Here is a 19781-nt window from a genome sequence, read left to right as displayed (position 1 = left end):
GCATCGATATACACGCACGCGGAACGTTACGAAGGTGGAGGTACTTTCACCAGGTAGCCAAGTTCCTCGATGCACGCCGATAGCCAAGAGCAGCCCACTTTGAGAGTTGCATTCCGAGTGCATACTGCACCCTGCGTTTGCCACCTTTGGATTAACCCTTTCGCTTCGATCGACGCGAATATGTATATTCCTCCAATTGAAACTCAGTTTTGATAATAATGAAATTTATCGCGAAATTAAAGAGAGGAGTCAACATCAAGAGGAGTTGACATCATTCAATTTTGCCTAATCTTATGCTAAACAGTACAGAGATTGAATCACATCAAGTCTTTCAAAAATTGATTTCCACTGCGATAAGTATACATTAACATCCCTACATGTCCTCATATGTTCAGATCTCTAGATATTTTATCGCCAGATATTCTTAGATCTTACTGTGGATAACATACCTACTCTTTTACTTCATATCATGGAGTACTCCACATTTTTTAGATCTCCAGATACCTCTGAATACATATACTATATCTCCAGATCTATACACATTCCTCCATTCTGAAATTCCTAGATATACATATTCCTATAATCCTCGACACATGTCTATGTATTAAAATTTAGAATCATAAACAGTATTTCCACACAATAATAGTCATTGATAATATCGGGTAAAGGTTATTTAAATATCGGTGAATACATATCAATGCGGGCTACCATATTATGATACACCCCGTAGGAATACAAAAAAGAAAAGTAGTATATAACCATCAGTGTCAAGTGTAAACCGTGACTTGTGATTCCGTTTTGTTCTATTTACGTCACGTTACGATCCGTTCGTGACGAGAAACAAGTAAATATTTACTAGACGGCGAACGAAGTTTGCAGAGTTTATATCGTATGACGAGGTATGCAAATCCGAGGAGAGAGAAAAAAATCGTTTCAATGGTACATTGACACCGTATGTCGCATTATTATTTTTAAATGTACATGTACGCGTGTAGAATGGCACCTTCTCTGTACTTTCACCGGCTACCCAAGTTTCTCGATACTCACGATACGTTCGAGAGGATGCTACGAATATCACGCATGAATATTTCATGGAACTCTATAGCGAACGTCATCGAGAACTTCATTTCTAGTTACGTTTAATCATACGAAATCCCACACTTTGTAACCGATTTCTTAATTAATGTTTGCTGTGATCAAATGGTCAAAGGTAGTGATACTGGGCTAACATGGTGCTTAAACTGTTAAACCGATGAAAATGAAAGAGGAAGGACAAAGGACATTGGAAGACAAAGAATTCAATACGTTGGCTTTATAATATATTTCAAGATCATCAACATGTGTACATGAATGTAAATAATTAGTAAGCACATGAATCTAACCAAAGTATGCAAAAGAAAGATTTAACCAATGTATGAAACTAAAAGATCTAACCACAATATGAAAAATAAACCATGTCGAGCGAAGTTAATAGAAAAAACTTTCGATTCCTAGCGCCAGTAAATTCAAGCATCACGGAGCAGGTGTAGTCTTCCCAGTTCTTCAAGTATCTCGGACGCTATCAAAACCTGAATACCTCGCCGTTCAAAAACGAAGCCTTAAACTATCCTCGGATCGTTAGCATCACGCTGATGCGTCCGAGTTCCTCGACTCTTCTCAAATCGTTAGCTTTATCGCCGGCCGAGTAGTTTTTCGTGGGCAACACGAAGAAAATAAGTGAAAGAAGTCCACGGATGGACCGTGCGTGCGTTACATCTTCCCGCAAGTCCAGCAGTTACTGTCACACTCGCCCACGCGATCTCGTGCAAAGGACGATAATAGCGCGTTTAAGTACGTATAAATTCCGTCGTATAACTCTCGTGACTCCGTAGGGCGCTCAAGTGTGCCGTTAATAACCCCGCCAAGGAAAACGGTGCAAGAAGCAATGAATTTTCAAAAGCGGGAGACACATTCCTTCCTTCCTTCCTGCCTTTCTCCCTTCTTCTTTTTTCTTTCTTCTTTGACTAGTACGTGGGTGGATGTCGCGGGGCTACGTTGACTGAATTCGAAGACTACTTAGCTTCGAGAGAGCTGATCGGGATGGGTCGAATTCCTGGTAAGGACAAAGATATTTCGAAGAAAGCTTCAACCACGACGCAGAGAAAGCAAGCGGAACGGATCGTCGCTCGTCATAAATTTATTCGATATTTTAATATGATCCTACGACGGAGCCGCGAGGAACCGTATAAACGCTAAACACGACAACCATTTTATCGTGTTCATCTTGGTAGCTGATGTTAGATAATTTGAACGCTATTTTAACGCCTTATGAAGCATATCTAATGGTGAAGTACGTGAAAGGTTACTTTAACGACAGCGTAATTGGATTCGAGTGTATTAGCCTGTTCTGGAAACCTTCACCGTGTTCTCAATACCTGTGCCGCAAAAGCGAAACGTGTGTATCGAAACCCTTAAATTCCTGTATCCCTGTAAACATAGATCTCTATTCTCTACATCCTAGATCTTAGAGTGTTTAGGTTCAAATATCCTCAAACACTATCTCTGGATCCACATATCCTCACATATCATTGTCTCTAAACAGCTCCAGATTCAAACATCCTTAGACCTACTGTATTTCCGAAATGTACCACAATCCTAATGTTGAAACTTCAAACTTCAAATCTTCAAATTCTCTAATGTTTGATATTCAAAGTAATCAGGTTCATTTAGTACTTGTAAACCCAACTTGTATAATCCAAATAGTTATCCAGATTGCGTTAAACCTAGCTGCTTCTCCGTCTTCCAGTTACAGGTAAAAATAAAAAGTGAATGAAGAAAACACGTCACCTGAAGGATTCCCCGATGTCCGTCTCGGAATGACTCCCGGTGCGAAACCGTTGTAATAGATCGAGCGTGTAGAAGCGTGAAAGTCGAACGTGTCGTTGTAGCACGACGTTATAGAAAAGGGAGCCGTGTTCCGAGTCTCGGGGCAACGTGGCTCGTAGGCACGGCAATGTTGACCAGCTCGCTCGCAAATCGGGTACAAGGTAAAGGATTCGTACGTGAGTGGCGTTCCAACGGCATCAGGTTTTATCGTGGATCGTACCGCGGCTTCATTATTCGTTTCTGGCACGTACGGGCATTCACACCCGTTCGAGCCACGATCGGGCTTGCCAGCGGGTTTCTTTCCTCCTCCTTCGAGAGCACAACGAAGAAACAGAATCCACCACGATTCCTTTGGCCCGATCCAAGGTACGGCCCTCCCCTATCCAACCTACTCGGATGCATAACGAGTAGTTCTCGCGTTCCTTGCCATTTCTACCGAGAAAGACGTGTATGCGGTAGAGATGCGATCAAGTTCAATATGTACTCGCAAATACCAGTTCAGTGCAAAACTAGTCTCATTTCGGCGGACATCACTCGTCACGGAAAATATTTCTATATGTAGGGTATATTTCTATAGGGTGCACTTTTCGTTTAAAATGGAGGGACATCATCCATTTTCTAGCTCTCACATTTTTAAACCCCCAAATTCTCAAACTTCTAAATTCGAAAATTATTCCATTTTCTAAATCCCCAAAGTCCCAAAATCCTAACTTCTGAAGTCCTCAAATTTTCTTAAAGTTCTCAAATTCTTTACAAACCTAAAAATTTCGAAATTTTTTCGAATTCGCCCTAAAAAAAGTCCGCCATGCCCGTCACTGTACGTGGATCTCATCACTAGTATGCAGCTACCTTTCGAGAGGATGCCAACGCGCCACGGACCACTCGGCAGATGCTTCGAGGATATTTTTATCGTGCCGAGCCCATTGTTCACTGTTTACGGTAAAAGCGATTTATGTTCCCTCATTGATGTACGAATCGATCTGAAATTGTAATCGCGTGGAAAGGGAGACCGCGTAAGTCTTTGTTGATTTTCAAGTCGAACCGGCAACCTTTCTATTCTCGTTAAGATGGCATACGTTTCTTAACCCTTTCGTAACTTCAATTGTTACACTTGATCAACATTTTACACTAAAATCAATATTTTTCTCCCAAACTGAAATTTGTACTTCTAAAATTTGTACATGTATGGAAAATTACAAACATGGAGTAATAACACGTAATAAGATGAAATAATAACATATAATTAACATGTCATTTTCCTGTCATTAACCAGAAGGGCTATTTCGAAGATAACCACGTTGTAATTATAGAAGAAATAAAAACCTATCTATTAATTTTGTTGCCTTTTAATGTTACTTGATTGGACAAAAAACAGGTCTATAGCGAGCTTTAAAAATCGTACTCCATATCAGATGCTATTATCCTATCATTAGTCAGGAGCACTACTTTGAAAATGACTATATTACAATTCTAGAATAAGCAAAAAGTGTATTGGCTATCTATTAATTTCGTTGTGTTTCTTTCATTGAACAGATGTCTACAGTAAGAATCGAAAATTAGATACTCCGTATTAGTCTTCCTATCATTACTTAAGAAGGCTACTTTGACCATATAATTTAAAAACAAGAGAACTGATCTATTTTATCTTGTTTTAACATTAGTTTGAACAGACGTGTCTGCGGAAAGTTTACCAAACCACATAGTTTATAAAACGAGAACTAGTTCGAAGATGAAGAATAAATAAAAAAATGAATTCTTTTATATGAATTTTTTGGACGAACCAGGTACTGTGACCCGGTCCTCCGAGTCGGAGACAAGGCGTGGAATTGTTCGAAATAACCTTCGTGCGGTTTGAGGTCCGGCTGCAACGTGACCGTGAAGGTCGAAACACCGCAAGCCCTTCGCATAAATTCCTTTCTATGGTACGTTCTCCCTAAGTTTACCCGAGAGGAGTCGTGCTCCTCGACGGAATATCAATGATGGTACCACATAAATTGAGAGATGCCCTCGCGAGTCGCTAAGAAATCACCTTATCAAAGAATAACTCTCGTAACTTATTTCACCCGGGCTATGTACACACAATTATTTCGCGCTGCACGAAAGTGCTACTTTTTATTCCGTGTCTCTTCGCATGCCCGATGTTTATGCGAAATGGTAATATGAACGGGAAACGCCACGGGTTACATGCGGGTATCCTAAAATATTGGTATGGGACCCCAAAACTTTGCCTTCTCATACCAACTTTAAGGGCTTTAACTTGCACATCTTCGAGCTTTATATTTACAAATTTACACTAAAAATCTTATTTACTAACTTCCATATTCAGAAACTTGGATTATAATATACTCATAAATCTGAATATATTAAATTCCAAACGGGGCAGCTTTCTTAGCAATCGTGTTTGAAATGCTTTTCTACATCAAAATGTATACTACTTAATAAATAGTATATACATATAAAACATTTACTTCCTTAATTCTTAAGGTGTCCGTTCTTGTTCTAAAATGTCCGCTTGGACTAAAAATGTGAAAGTGTTCTGGTTTTAAGAGAAATTATGAAAAGAAAAAAGCTATTAAGACCTAGGATTTTAAGAGTATCGACAGAAAATTGAACTATTCCCACAGTTGTCACACGGAAATAAAAGTAATGGCTAGCATCTTGCTTTTCACGTGAACAAGCGTTGCGAAGGAATCCAACGTTCGTGATGTTGGCGCGTAAATAAACAAGACACGAAGAAAAGCCAGGGATGTAAATTCAATCGAAGCGGTTACCTTGAGCGCCATTTAAATCAACGGAATTCCAACATGCTGCACGAGAGAAGCTGCTAACTATCGGACTTCTAGCAACAATCAACGATGCCCTGGAAGGCTGGCCAAAGAAAAAGTTGCAGTGGATGCTTTGCAACCTGGCAATAAATTATAAATTGTGATCAGGCAGGCGGTGCTCATCGATGCATTATGGATCGTGCGGCCGGGATTATGCAGGTCGAGCCACGCGGACATCTGTAAATCTTACGTTACACGTTGAACCTTCTATACAGACCGTTTTACATCCGATCCTGGACTCGATCATATCCTACGATCGTTACGGAGTCGTAAAAGGGTGTGTAAAATAGGCAACGTTTTATTCGGGGCATTCCCCTAGGAAACATTATGGAAAATTGTGGAGATGCAGAAAATGGAAGAAAACATCGAAACTCGCTTTTGATAAATTCGTGAATTTGGATATTTATATGGAATAGCTTCAGTGACTTAAAAATTTAGGAGATATTTGAAAATTTGTTAATTTGTGAATTGGAAGTTTAGCTTGGGGATTTGTAGATGGAAATTCGGAGAATTGAAAATTTGCTTTTCTACGTTCGAACGTTAGTCCCTTCCACCCCTAGTTATACCTGGACGTCCTTCGGCATACCAAGGATTCCCTAGGCCCTAATTTGCTCTAAACAAACTAACAGGTAACCGTTTTTCATTATCGCCAAAAACGAGGGAATGATTGAGGTGGCCCATTTTAGATGCTCCACCCTGTAGACTTTCGCGTCGTGACCCGCGAACTAGCCGTACCGGTTACGATCGTTCCAACAGATCCGACCCGTGTGTTGTTGCGTTCGAAGATCGATTATAAGCGTGAAATAAGAGAGAAGAAAAAAGTCCGAAGAGAGGAGAGTGGGTTAGAGGAGGAAGAACGGAGAAAAGGAAGGAAGATTGAAAAAGAAAGAAGAGTAAAAAGAAGAAGCTGCTGGTTCCAGACTTTATATAGAATCTGGACTGTGTAGCTACCGACCACCATCTGTCGTCCGACTATAGATACTAATCTTCAACGTTGAAGAGATAAAGGGCGAAGAGGGAGGAGATCGAGCTTTGTCTTAGCCGCCCCTTTGGCATTCCTTCGTTCCAGCCAACTTCAGCCCAAGAATTATAATCACCCCGTGGTATCCCCCGAATATTTAGACCTTCGTAGACAATTTTTACAGCTGGAACCGTACCAGAGGAAGAGAGACGAAACGGACAGAATCGACCTGCAAAGACGAACGAGAGAGACGGCAACAGAAGCACCTGCGCGTATCCGCCTTCGACCACATTCTTTCTGAAAAATAGAAAAATAGCTCCGGAATCCTTGGCTGCTTTCGTCAGTGCACTCGGCCTCTGTGCCATTCTATTAACCGTAAAAAGCCGAAAAAATCAAACGGGCGGCCCCTTTGGGAAAACTTCGATTTTTCTTCCAATAACGATTAGCTTGATTGATCGGAACCCAACAGAGCTTGGGAATATAACTCCAGAATCATTACCGAAAATATATTACTGAATCTTCGTTGTTTGAACGATGACATTCGCGTCCAAAATTTGCAGTATGCCAATATTTGCCATTAATTATTAAGTCTGACGAATTTCCGAAAATTTGTCCGTTTCGTTGACCGATCCGTGCATTCGAGCACGTCTCATCAACCTTTTCGTTCCCTCGACTCTCCCGAAAAGATCGTTGAAAACAAAGAGCAAACGAACACGTACGAGGACATATCGTGACATCATCAAGATATCATTCATTACGGTTCTGGTATCGTATAATTAATCTCGCACACTGTGGTATGCCTAAACTGTACGTGATGATCCAACATTTTGGTTCCTTCTGGAATGTCCTGAATTTCTTGCTCGACTATCGTTCTCATCAGTTTTGATCTCGTTACTATTTATGTTTATGTAGATACATATTTTTATAGACTTTCTATGTTTTTTCTGTATATTGACAAATTTTGTTATTTGAAAAGATGGAGCAGTTATTCTATAACAGCTTCAATGTTGTTCCATCATAACTTCAATGTTTAAAATTAAAAATGAAATGCAAGAACGTAGTCAGAAGTAGTATCTTTTTATATGGGAGATATTTCGGTTGATAAATTTATGAGACACCGCCGTGAGCTATTACTGCTCAATAAGACGCTTAAACATCTGATAACAGTACCGGTAATCAGTGTCGAAGGGATCGTCGAATCGAGAGCCAACAGCGAGGCATCTTGTGAGACGCGCGAGACAGCGAAGAGAGAGGAGTCTTTGGTATACCGTGCTAACGGCTTTTGCGAATTTTCGGCACGGGACAGCTGATGTATTCTGGCTTAACACATACTTTCGTCCTCTCGTAACCGCGGTAGTTAGGGGGCTCGATGGAAACGTAATCACCGAGGGGAATATTGGACCAGCGCGGCTTGGCCAATCTCCTTTTTCCGTGGTAACCTCCTCTCGAAATTCGCAACGGTTACCTACGGGCGCGCGTACAGGGTGTCCGCGATTATCATAATTATATCTCGATACGATGAGTCATATGCTGTCCGGTCGGATGTGTGCTCGTAAACGCGAGGAATCGAGAGGAGAAGCGAGAGGATCGCGTACGCGCTCCGTTGTGTACCGTTTCGAATCGGTTGCTTCGAAAACCTGTACGATCGTTGCTTCGATTCGTTCTTTCACCGCGCTGCCCGTCCACATGGGGAAACACGATCACGTAGCTCGCGATACACAGGGTGGTGATAAATAATCCATGACGACGATCCGCCGCCGGCTTCGATCCTGAACACGACGTTCAATTTTATCTAACACGACAGAGCTCTCGTTATATTTGCCGCACATTCTTGGCGATATATCGCGTTGGCCGAAAAGTTTCCTTTCTATGCTCGTTTCCCATCACTGGTGTGTAATGACACTACTATGCGTGAATGACGATGGAATGCGTGAACCGCGATGTGTGAACGACACTGGTATGTGTGAAATCCGTGTAAAACTGGTAATATGACGAGAGTCTACTATCAACAGTAGTGCATTGAACAATAATGATTTAGTAAAATAAAAAGTATATGTAGTCATTGTTAATCTCGAGTATTAAGATACTAACGACAAATAATTAAGAAGAAAGATGTGTTTTGCTTGGCTCGAATACTTCGAATGGTTCGAACAGCTAATACGTGCTAACGGTGTTTAAACGACCTTTCGAATGTCGACTGAGGAGATGCCTGGGTATTATTTACCCTGGTACAAAGACCTTCAACGTAGCCCCGAAAGGTATTTTGCACGGGTAATATTTACCCGAGGCAAACATACGAAAGTACGAAGCAACAGAGCGAGGGTGTAAGAGTTACAAAACTAACGTGGTTGGTATGTTACCGAATGTAGAACTCTGTTTATCCGACTAAATTTTATCGATTATACTAACTGGTAATTCGTTAATAAATTGTTAGGTTGCGTAATAAGTTTCCGTAGGAAAATGGAATACGTGCGTAATGAATTCGAGTACGTTGGAAGGAATTTAACCTTGTTTAATACAATTAACTGTTAACGTAGATGATACGCTGAAATATAAACCTGAGAAATAGGAGAAGCAGAAATTCTACGCGATGAAAGACTGACACTAAGCTATTAATATTTTTGAAATTTGTGCGGTCGGAATTATTACATCAAGAATTGGAACAGTATTTCCCTGCATCAAACTACTTTCAGCCATATAATACACGATAGTCACGGCTACCATTTCCTACGTATTAACATTCAATACGACGAACCTTATGTTGAAGAGAGCGCCGCGTCAAGAAACCGTTTTGTGCCTACAATCAGGCATTTCTGTACTATTACGGTTGCATACGATAAAAGTTATGAATGCATTAAAAAATCGTATAAAAACTATAGAACTAATATTCGTTAAAAAATAAGATCGAATTCAGTACAAAAGTCTACATTCACGAAATTGATAAAAGTTCAGATTTTAATTTTCGCGGTCTTCGTGCACCACCGTTCAGGAATTAATACCTATTTTTTTTATTACTATACGTCGCAGAAACTAGTAATTTACTAGACAATTTTTATCTGAATTACCTACGGTGATTATCTGACACCGATAGTGTGTTTAAATGCGGTTCATGTTCGCAACGAGATTACTTTTTTCAGATATAAACCAGAAGTTAACCTCAACAATAGTGGATACACGCGGTCGAATGCGCGGGTGCCGCAAGTTGGAATGTGCGCATGCGCATCCACTGTGGAATGTGCCCTCTCCCCATCGGCTATCTCTTCCCGTCCCGCAAATAGCGATGGATTCGAAACACTTTCAAACATTTCGAATATTATTCAAAACCAACAGCAAAATATTGAAGAAATTTAATGAGATCCGATGAAATAACTAGTAACATTATTATCTCACATTTTCTCTCATAAAGTAACCTGAACACGAAATCATAACCTCTAGTGCTGTTGAATATTTCTATCATTTTTTAAACTTTTTAATACCATTGACATTTTTGTCTTACGAATTCTTACGTATTTGCGTTTAAATAATATTTGGAGTAATGTTTGATATTTTATGCGAATAATTTTATTAAATGTCTATCACTATACTCACATTCGTGTACCCCCTACTTGTCACATAAATAATATATAATATTGCAACTATGTTTAGCTTAAATATATCAAGTAAATCAATTCAGTAATATAGGTTTGATTGTGAAACAAACATACATTTCATTTTTACATAGTAAGAAGATACATTATAATGTTAGGTTATCTTATATACAACATACAAGGCAAATATAAATTCTTATGGTTTTTATACATGACAAAAATATTTAACATTGTCATATTGGAATCCACGTGAAAGTAAAAAGTTCTCTATTTAAAGAATATTACAACTAGAAAGAGGACAATCCTCGATTTATTCTATACTTTATTGCATATCATATTTTGACAATGTTTCAATTATATTGCTCGCGCCTTTTAATAAGATGGCGTCGTATTGAAATATGTCGTCACGAGAAAAATTCAAAACGCTAATTACAAAGTTTGATATCAAAACATGTACATCGACTGATTTTTATTGATAAAAGTACAAAATATATAAATTAAAAAGGACTTACCTCTTGTTCATGTACTCGATGATTTATCTCGACGAAAAGAACATCCCGGCGATGCACTTAATCCGGTTAATCCAACGTAACACAAAGAAGCGTGCTTTAGGCGCGCAACAGGTAGCCGTAACGAATAAAACACTTTTGTGCAAGAATTATCATAAAATACACAACACTACACAAATCGCACGTTTGCCGCCGCTAACACGAGATTCTACAATCTCGCGTGAACTTCGACACGGACGAAATTCTTTCTATCACATGTTACTCGAATCACGAAAAAACCGTTCTGATAGTATCGCGAAAAACATTTTTGCTCGAATTAGAATGCATTAATCTCGCTGTTAATCGTTATACGTGCAAGCTTTTTCGTTAAAATTTAGGACACAGTTCTGTAAAACGAAACGTTCGAGACTCGAAGAAACACCGACACAACGTGCTCTACCGGCGGCCGGCGACCGACTGACGAGCGGCGCGCGCCGATTTCCCATAGTCGACTAAACTAACCGCCGCGATTCTCGCACTTTACGAAACTACGCGCGAATTCACCGAACTATTCAAATTTTCCGATTAGACGCAAGGTGATTCGACAAAATTTTTCAATAAATTTTACTTCAGATATCGCTTATGAAAACCATTGTTATATCTGAGACGATTAAAACTTTAATTTTTATTGCAATTCTTTGAAATTTGTTCTGATATTTTCTACTACAATCTAAATGAAACGAAGCCCCCTGTTATTATACAACTGATGCTTATTATACTTTAATATACTATGTTATTATATTTTAATAAAAATTTCATTTTATATTAAAATAATTTCTATGTTTATACACGTATTATAATTCACATTTTGCTAATATAAAAAAATGTAATTATAAAAATGCAATATATTAAATTAAAATAATTTATTAAATATATTAAAATTATTAATTATACTGTTAGTATTGCATCAATGAAAGTATACAAAATTTATTACATATTACAGAATGGTAATTATTAGTTATTTTTTGTATTAATACCATAAACATTTTTTATAGTAAATAAATAATTTATTCATATGCCTGCATAAAGATTAATTATATTATATCCAAAATGTTTATTCTACCATAATAAGTGTATTCAAAGTAGAAATATGTAAAGTATATAAGAAATGTTCAAGATTTATCAAAATACACAGGAATAAAATCAAACTACCCGCTGTATTATTTTTTATCAGACAAATGCTACCATCTAACGGTGGAAATGGCAGACGCACGACTTTGATAGGTTTAGAAAAGCAACGTTTCTGAGCGGACATAGCGGGCGCCATAATCAACGGAACTATCTGCAAAGATCACAGTGTGACGTAAACGACGATCTAAACAAGTATCAGCTGTGTAGCAGTCATTGTTCGTATCCGTTTTGGCAGTCGTACAAGAATTCTGTTTTTCTTCGTTTTCTGATCGTCGGGCATCAGGTCCGACGGGACAGACGGTGTACGGATTAGTTTGAAAGAGAAGTGTAAAAAAAAGGGGGGAGGCTACGAGTTTTCCGTGCAACGCAACCGTGGCTGCGTGCGTGCTCCAGCCCCAGCCCCACCAACGATCTTAGGGACAATAATCGTGTGAAAAACGGGGCGGTACGCGCATAAGCCTGGCCTCGAGCAGCGAGTCAGACGACGGTGGACTCGCTCCGCCACCGTGCAAAAGGTCTCGTAGTTCTCTGCCGACTACCCTACGACCAGCGGACGAGCACCACACCGATCCTGAGATGGAAAACTATCGGTAACGCAATCAGGGCCCTAGAACACCGCGAACGCGTAGTCAACACACGAAGGGGCTTACCCCCTTCGTAATGACGCTCTCACGTGTATCTTCTTCCTTACAGAATCTCAAGACGTATCGACGTCGGATTCCTTTCATATGTGCTGTCTATCAAGCGGTTTTCTTATTTCTTGAAATCCTTTCATCGAATAGTCATAGATCTTTTGTATACAAGCATAGAATTTTAAAGTTTTTGCAAAAAAAGTAAAAAGAAGAAATACTTGAGTCAAGATAGAATGTACCGATTAATACACATAAGTGTTAATATTGCGGAGTACCATTGTCATCACGGGTAACATTTCCGTGTGCATGACAGCATAATGCAACAGCAGACTTCAAACGGTGGCATTTCGTCCGGGCTTCAGCAAAATGGCTCTACAGCTGACTCTGGCGGACCTCATGCGAATGGCAACGTGATACCGGAATCAGATAATGACATCAATGGTGTGAACGGGGAAACGAATCAAAACTTAGGACCTCCGAAAGTAATGGACAAAACTAATCAAGATATTGTGAGACTCATTGGACAACATTTGAAGACAGTTGGACTTAAGTATGTACCGTTTGTTCGGTCCTATGTATTTATAAATTGCAATGGATACAAATATTTTCAATGAAAACCTGTGTACATTGAATGGGAATTATGTGATTTCTATAGTACTTCAAATTGAAGATTTGATATTGTAGTTATACTTTAGTGCTAAGCTTTCTTTCTTTGTTATAAGTTTGCAATGTTTTCTTTGTTTCTTAAGTTTTCTTTGTATGTATGCATTTATCAGAAGTATTGTATCACAACCTATCTGGACTGTGCAGTATGTGGTGGGAGAAAGCTAATTATAGAACTTTGAAATATAGTCACTAGTATCTGCAAGTTATATTTGCTTTATAATGATATAGGCAATTGAAAAAAGGTATGTGCATAATAGGTGCACAGATTGTATTTATAATGAGTATATTGTTATATTCTGTACAATCTTTAATAACATACTAAAAGAGTTCAGTTACTATTAAATAGAAATGAATAGTTACACAAATGGAATTTATTAATTCAAATATGTTTTTAATAAAATTATATAATTAATATGTTTCATTACCATTGACAAGTTATAATTAACTGTATGAAATTTGTTTGTAGTCGTACCGCAGATCTTCTTATGCAAGAGTCAGGTTGTCGTCTAGATCATCCAGCAGCCGCAAAGTTTAGACAGCATGTTATGGATGGTGACTGGACCAAGGCAGAACATGACCTTAGTGAGCTTAAAACATTTTTAAATGGTGCAAATCAAAGTCTAGTGGTAAGTATGTTCAAATTTAGAAACTTTTAAAAGTAATTGAATAAGTAATACATTAACTTTTCATTTGCAGGAAATGAAGTTCTTACTACTAGAACAAAAATACTTAGAATATTTGGAGGAAGGATTAGTATTGGAAGCATTGCAAGTTTTACGCAATGAACTCACACCTTTAGGTCATAACACAGGTCGTGTCCATCAATTATCTGCATTTATGATGTGCAGTGGACGTGATGAATTGCAGGTACTATGTTATGTACTTCACTAATAATGCAATATTATATTGTACACTCACACATATACATGTAGTAAAATATGCATTATATATATTTCTCTGTATTATTGTTTCATTACTAATGAACTTTTAAAGAAATCAATTTTGAAAACATATAAAAATATTCTGAAACTAACCTATTACTGAAAATTTGATCACTAGCAAATAGACACTTGTTAACAGACACGTGCAGGCTGGGATGGCAAAGGTGCAGTTTCGAGAGCTGCTCTAATGGACAGACTACAGAAATACCTGCCACCCTCTATTATGTTACCACCACGACGCCTTCACTCTCTTTTGTGCCAAGCTGTGGAAATGCAAAATCAACAGTGTACATACCATGTAACACACACTCAGGTAGTAATTATTTATTACCTTTTAAAAATCGGAAGTTTTATTTCTAATATTTTTGTAGTATTCTTGTATAACAAAATTATTTTATTTGTATTCATTTTTACGAATGTTTAACAGAATACTTTATGGATTAGCATTGATTTCTGTCCCTAAATTGTATTTAACTATTCTCTAGTTTTACATTGATATAATTACAATTTTTGTTTTTGTATTAGACAAGTTTAGAGAACGTATCGTTACTCGTGGACCACAGCTGTAGCAAAGAACAGTTTCCGTGCCATACTATACAGGTGCTCAATAATCATTGTGATGAAGTATGGTATTGTAAATTCTCTCCAGATGGTCGTAAGCTAGCTACAGGTTCTAAAGATATGACAGTAATTATTTGGGACGTGGATCCAGTAAGCATATTATTGAATACAGACAAATAAAAAATTCTTCTTTTAAAACAATTAATAATTTTGTTATTATTAACAACAGGAAACATTAAGAGTAACACACAGAAAAACGCTAGAAGGTCATACTTATGGAGTGGCACTAATTGCTTGGAGTCCTGATAGTAGTCTTTTAATCGCTTGTGGACCTGAAGATTGTCCTGAGCTTTGGCTTTGGAGCATCGACCCGCCTGACTATGAACTACGTGCAACAGTAACTCAGAATACCGACGATTCACTTACGGCATGTGCTTGGTATCCTGATTCACGTAAATTTGTGGCAGGAGGTCTTCGTGGACAATTCTATCAATTTGTAACATATCAATTAAATTTATTATACAACACATTTCATTTATACATCGAAATAACTGTATATCAAATATGCAAACAATGTTTTAGGACATCGAAGGCAATGTATCAGAATCTTGGGAAGGAGTTCGAGTGAAATGTTTGTGGTGTAAAAACGATGGTAAAACGGTTCTTGCTGCTGATTCACATCACCGAATTCGAGGATATAATTTTGACGATTTATGTGACTTTACAATGTAAAATTATAATTATTTTAGACGAGTAATGTATTGTAGTATTTGTGGTAATATTTGTCTGTTTTTCAGATTACAAGAAGATCATCCTCTAATGTCATTTAGTGTAAACAAAGCAGATCGACTTGCACTTTTAAATGTAGCTAATCAAGGTGTACATCTTTGGGATTTACAAGATAGATGTTTAGTAAGACGTTTTCAAGGAGTTACTCAAGGGCATTTTACAATTCATAGTTGTTTTGGTGGTGTAAATCAAGATTTTATTGCATCTGGCAGTGAGGGTATGTTCAACCATGTAATACAAATCATGTACTGATTACAAATCAATATTAGGATGCGTTATTAACAACACGAAGCAGTGAAAATCATATAAATTATCATTATCGTTGTATTCGTTTAAGGGTATGATAAAAGAAAATGTATGGTCTATGATTATATTTGTGTTTCAGACACTAAAGTGTATGTGTGGCATATCAAAAGGGAACTACCTATAGCAATTTTAACAGGACACAGTAGAACAGTAAATTGTGTTTCATGGAATCCTGTATATCATCAAATGATGGCTTCCGTGTCAGACGATTGTACAGTGAGAATATGGGGACCGAGGTCATCTTCTCCAGAAAAAGGTGAAAGTGACAAGACTGGTAAGTTTATCAAACTTAATACCATAGTAAAATTATAATATTTAATATAATTATTTAATCGTGGTTATTAATTTTCATATGTATAATATAAGTCAAGAATGAAATATGCACTTAGATTTAGACCATAAATCGATTTCTGTCTTTAATTTTTAGTACCATTAGAAAGCAACTCCTCAAATGGTAGTGGATGGCATGAAATGGTATCGTAGCGAACTACAGTGTATCAGTGTCCCCATGACCTCATGGTGTTCAAAAGACTGTCATATTGATCGTCATACTGACATTTTCCTGCCCCCCAGCAGCTAACTCTTTATGCCTCATTACTGTAAGTCTGGATAAATGACTACCATTGAGAGTAAATGAGAGATACACTAGCATCAACTGCTAATTCTTTAAAACTCAATCGGGCGTTATTCGAAAAACTGTTTCTTTTTCATTAATCAATTTTGTATGCAACCTTAACAGCCCGTTTGTTTGTAAAAAACAAATTCAAAATTACATATGTGAATTATTAATTGAAAGCAAAAAGCAGCATAATATGTCGACTAATATAGGTTATGGTAAAATATAAGTTCAACAAATTCCGTCTTAGCGTTGATGTAAAAAAGAAAAATTAATGTGCATTAGCAAAAAAGTACTACAAGAATTAAAATTTGTGATTTTGCGAGATTATCATAAAAACTTGTTTTGACAAAAATTATGTCAAATTTAATCTTTCTAATAATAAAATGCTGTAAATAACAATGTCGTGCGTCATGAATTTCTAATTAATTTTTTTAATTATCAATGAGGATCATATAATTCTCATTTTTCTCTGTGTATGTAACTGCCATCTTACATGATATTGTACGTTACAATTTGTATACAGATGTCTTAAATTATGATGCAGTGTAAAATTAATACGATTGTTACATGAAAACGTTTCATTTTAATAAAATTGTTAGTAATTATATATCACTCAGAAAATTACAGTTTTCAAATGTTTGAGTTATACTATAAAATAATTTCATTCAAAATTAATCCTAAAATTCAGAATTTTAACAGTTTTACTACTAAAAAAATTAAATTGAATTTGAAAGTCGAGCATAAATCCTAAAGTTAGTACCTTGATTCTGTACTGTGATTTCATATTAAAATGTATACACTTGGTGTCAAAAATTTATAAATACTACATTTGCCTTAATATTATCACACTCATACAAATTTTAAAATAATATCAATAGATTGCATAGATTTACAATATTTACGTGAAAACATTGGTTACTTAGTAGTAATAAAGTATCTTTGTACGTTGCATTTTAAGTTCTATAGCTACAAAGCAATGAAAATCGTCATTTATACTCGCAACAATATTTTGAAATTACAAATCAAAAAGAATTATAAATCAAGCACATGTTCTATGAACAGTTTTCAGTTTAAACAAAAATATTTCCGTGTTTGTATGTAATAGGTAGAATGTCCTATTATTTGCAATAAGCATTTTTCACTTTTCATTAAAGGTATTTGTTAATCATTGAATATAAACGAATCATATGTATAATACAGATTATGCTTTTTTTTTTCAAACAATATGGTAAGAGTGAATAATGTATCTTGAAGTATAATCACAAGTGAGAAAATGAAAATACTAAAATCTTTGTTTTTCCTTTGTTAAATTTAATAGTAGATAGTTGAAAACAAATTGGATGTTTTATGATACAAAAGAATCTTAGAGTATGTGTGTACAAATACTTTTAGAACAAATAATATTATAAACACGTTTACATAAACAGGAAAATTTTACACAAAGCATCTGTAGCTCATGCCCCTAAAATTGTAGTGAGATAATATGATACCAATCACTATTATCATTTGCATTTACCTGTGGTGCCTTAGCACTTTGTAATCTAATTAAAAATTTCCAGAAATTTCTCATAATTTGAAATAATATGTAATTTAATATAGTTTGCAATATAACAAACAGCAAATAATAAATTTTACTTAAAAATTAGTATTAAATGGCATTCAAATGTAATTTATATCTTTATCATAAACTTTTTAATGATACTTTTTCTTTCAGTCATTTATAGTAGAGGCAACATAATTGCTTCTTTACAATTAACTATTTTTATATTTGTTCATGAAACATAGAAAAGCAATAAGGAAAATTGTTAGGATTCTTCTTTTCTATATAGTTAGTGTAATACAATAACTTGAAATACAAAATATGCCATGTTGGACAAAGTAAATATATAGATTTTCATAAAGAAATTAATTATTTAAATTATTTTTTGTAAATAGGGGGCGAAAATATTTAATGGAATCCTGAAAATTAAAGGAAAGTGGTTTTATATTTAATTTATAATAAAGAATGTAAAATAAATAATTCAAGTGAAGTTAATACATTTTAAACAGTATTATATTATGTTGGATCATAATAAATAATGTTTTAATAATTTTGAACCAGATATATCAATATAAAAAGGATACTAAATAATTATTACCGAATAATATTTAAGGATTAAAAATGATGTCTTTACATGACAGTTATGTTTCCATAGTGCAATTGAAGTTTATTAGGATGGCAAATATAATTAGAGTATAATATGATTCAGCTTCGTTAAAGAAATAAAACTTGTTAAATAATAATTATGTACATTATTATTACTCTACATTACTTTCTTAAATTCTTAGATTTTAGTTTATCATTTCATATGTACATAAGATAATAAATATATGATTTTATGCAAAAAACTGCCGTTTATTACAATAGCAATGTGTGTTTGTTCTTAAAATATTTGCTATAGCTATTTCATATTAAAATTGTGTAATAATAGGTACTAATTGTATAACTTTAAGACCAATAGTGCGTGAATTAATTACTTATGTTAATTTATCTAAAATATTTTAAATAAACTATAAGAAGTCAGATATACGTGTGACTAAATATTTCTTTATGCATAGTGTATGTAATAATGGATACTTTCTTATTTTTCAGAAATGGAAATGTATTTCATAATCTTTTAAAGCATAGCTTACATCTTGTACCAACTTATTCTAGTAAGATATCGCTCTAATAATAGGTTAAAAAATTGTAATAAATTCGATAATAGATTATTGTAATAATTTTGGATTAATGACATTAAAATTATACTAAATTTTGATACATAATTTGAGCTTAATTTTAGATACTCTACATGTAAAATTAAATAAAACACCATGTAATTTGTTATAATGATTAGACAAATTATCTTAGTGATTATATTTTTATTGCTAGATATACAATGAACACTAGTTGCAGGTACATTCTTGATTGTTCTTTGAAATCATGTTCCCTGCTTATATATTTTATCTGTGCTTATGTATAAAAAGCTGTATAATAAATATTCTTCTACATTATTTAAATTTGACTACTTCTATAGGTACAACTGCTTGTACTTTTTCCAAAATATATATATTATTAAATTCACGTTTTAGTGTACAATAATTAAGCATTATTTGATTAATATTTTACTATTGTTAATTCTTTCGGTTTAAGAATTGTAAAAGTTTGTGTAGTTCTTGTGTAATTTTAGATTTTATATATCATTGATAAATTAAAGAAAATTGAGTAACACATTGCATAGTTAAAGTTCCATTTTAATTAGAAATTTCTTTTAACCGATTGGAAATTAATGATTAATTATTTCCAACCATTTATGATAATATAGATAACA

General features: G+C 35.5%; 2 protein-coding genes across 7 annotated transcripts in view; one reads left to right on the top strand and one right to left on the bottom strand.

The window, feature by feature from the left end:
* Positions 1-11226, bottom strand: part of LOC100881941 (protein expanded) — a 95683-nt gene extending 84457 nt beyond the window's left edge. For all 3 annotated transcript variants that reach the window (XM_012291347.2, XM_076531898.1, XM_012291348.2), the window contains exon 1: positions 10751-11226. The gene's annotated coding sequence lies outside the window, so the exon portion shown is untranslated. The remainder of the gene's footprint in view (positions 1-10750) is intronic.
* Positions 11227-12039: 813 nt separating this feature from the next.
* LOC100882049 (WD repeat-containing protein 26) lies at positions 12040-19470 on the top strand. Of its 4 annotated transcripts, none has more exons than XR_013038188.1 (12): positions 12040-12507; positions 12863-13099; positions 13682-13841; positions 13912-14082; positions 14296-14469; positions 14682-14867; positions 14947-15213; positions 15300-15445; positions 15515-15723; positions 15892-16086; positions 16240-16411; positions 19064-19470. XR_013038188.1 is itself a non-coding variant. In XM_003705778.3 (11 exons), the coding sequence occupies exons 1-11, from the start codon at positions 12494-12496 to the stop codon at positions 16293-16295; spliced, it is 1815 nt and encodes a 604-aa protein (XP_003705826.1). In that variant the 5' UTR covers positions 12040-12493; the 3' UTR covers positions 16296-16830. The 4 variants fall into 4 exon arrangements, 2 of the variants coding, with proteins under 2 accessions (XP_003705826.1, XP_012146735.1); XR_013038189.1 differs by lacking the exon at positions 19064-19470 and adding an exon at positions 18367-19000; XM_003705778.3 differs by lacking the exon at positions 19064-19470 and having other exon boundaries at positions 16240-16830.
* The last annotated feature ends 311 nt before the right edge of the window (positions 19471-19781 follow it).

Source organism: Megachile rotundata, chromosome 5 (assembly GCF_050947335.1).
Source record: "Megachile rotundata isolate GNS110a chromosome 5, iyMegRotu1, whole genome shotgun sequence".
Taxonomy (NCBI): domain Eukaryota; kingdom Metazoa; phylum Arthropoda; class Insecta; order Hymenoptera; family Megachilidae; genus Megachile; species Megachile rotundata.
This window is presented reverse-complemented; position numbering and strand designations above follow the sequence as displayed.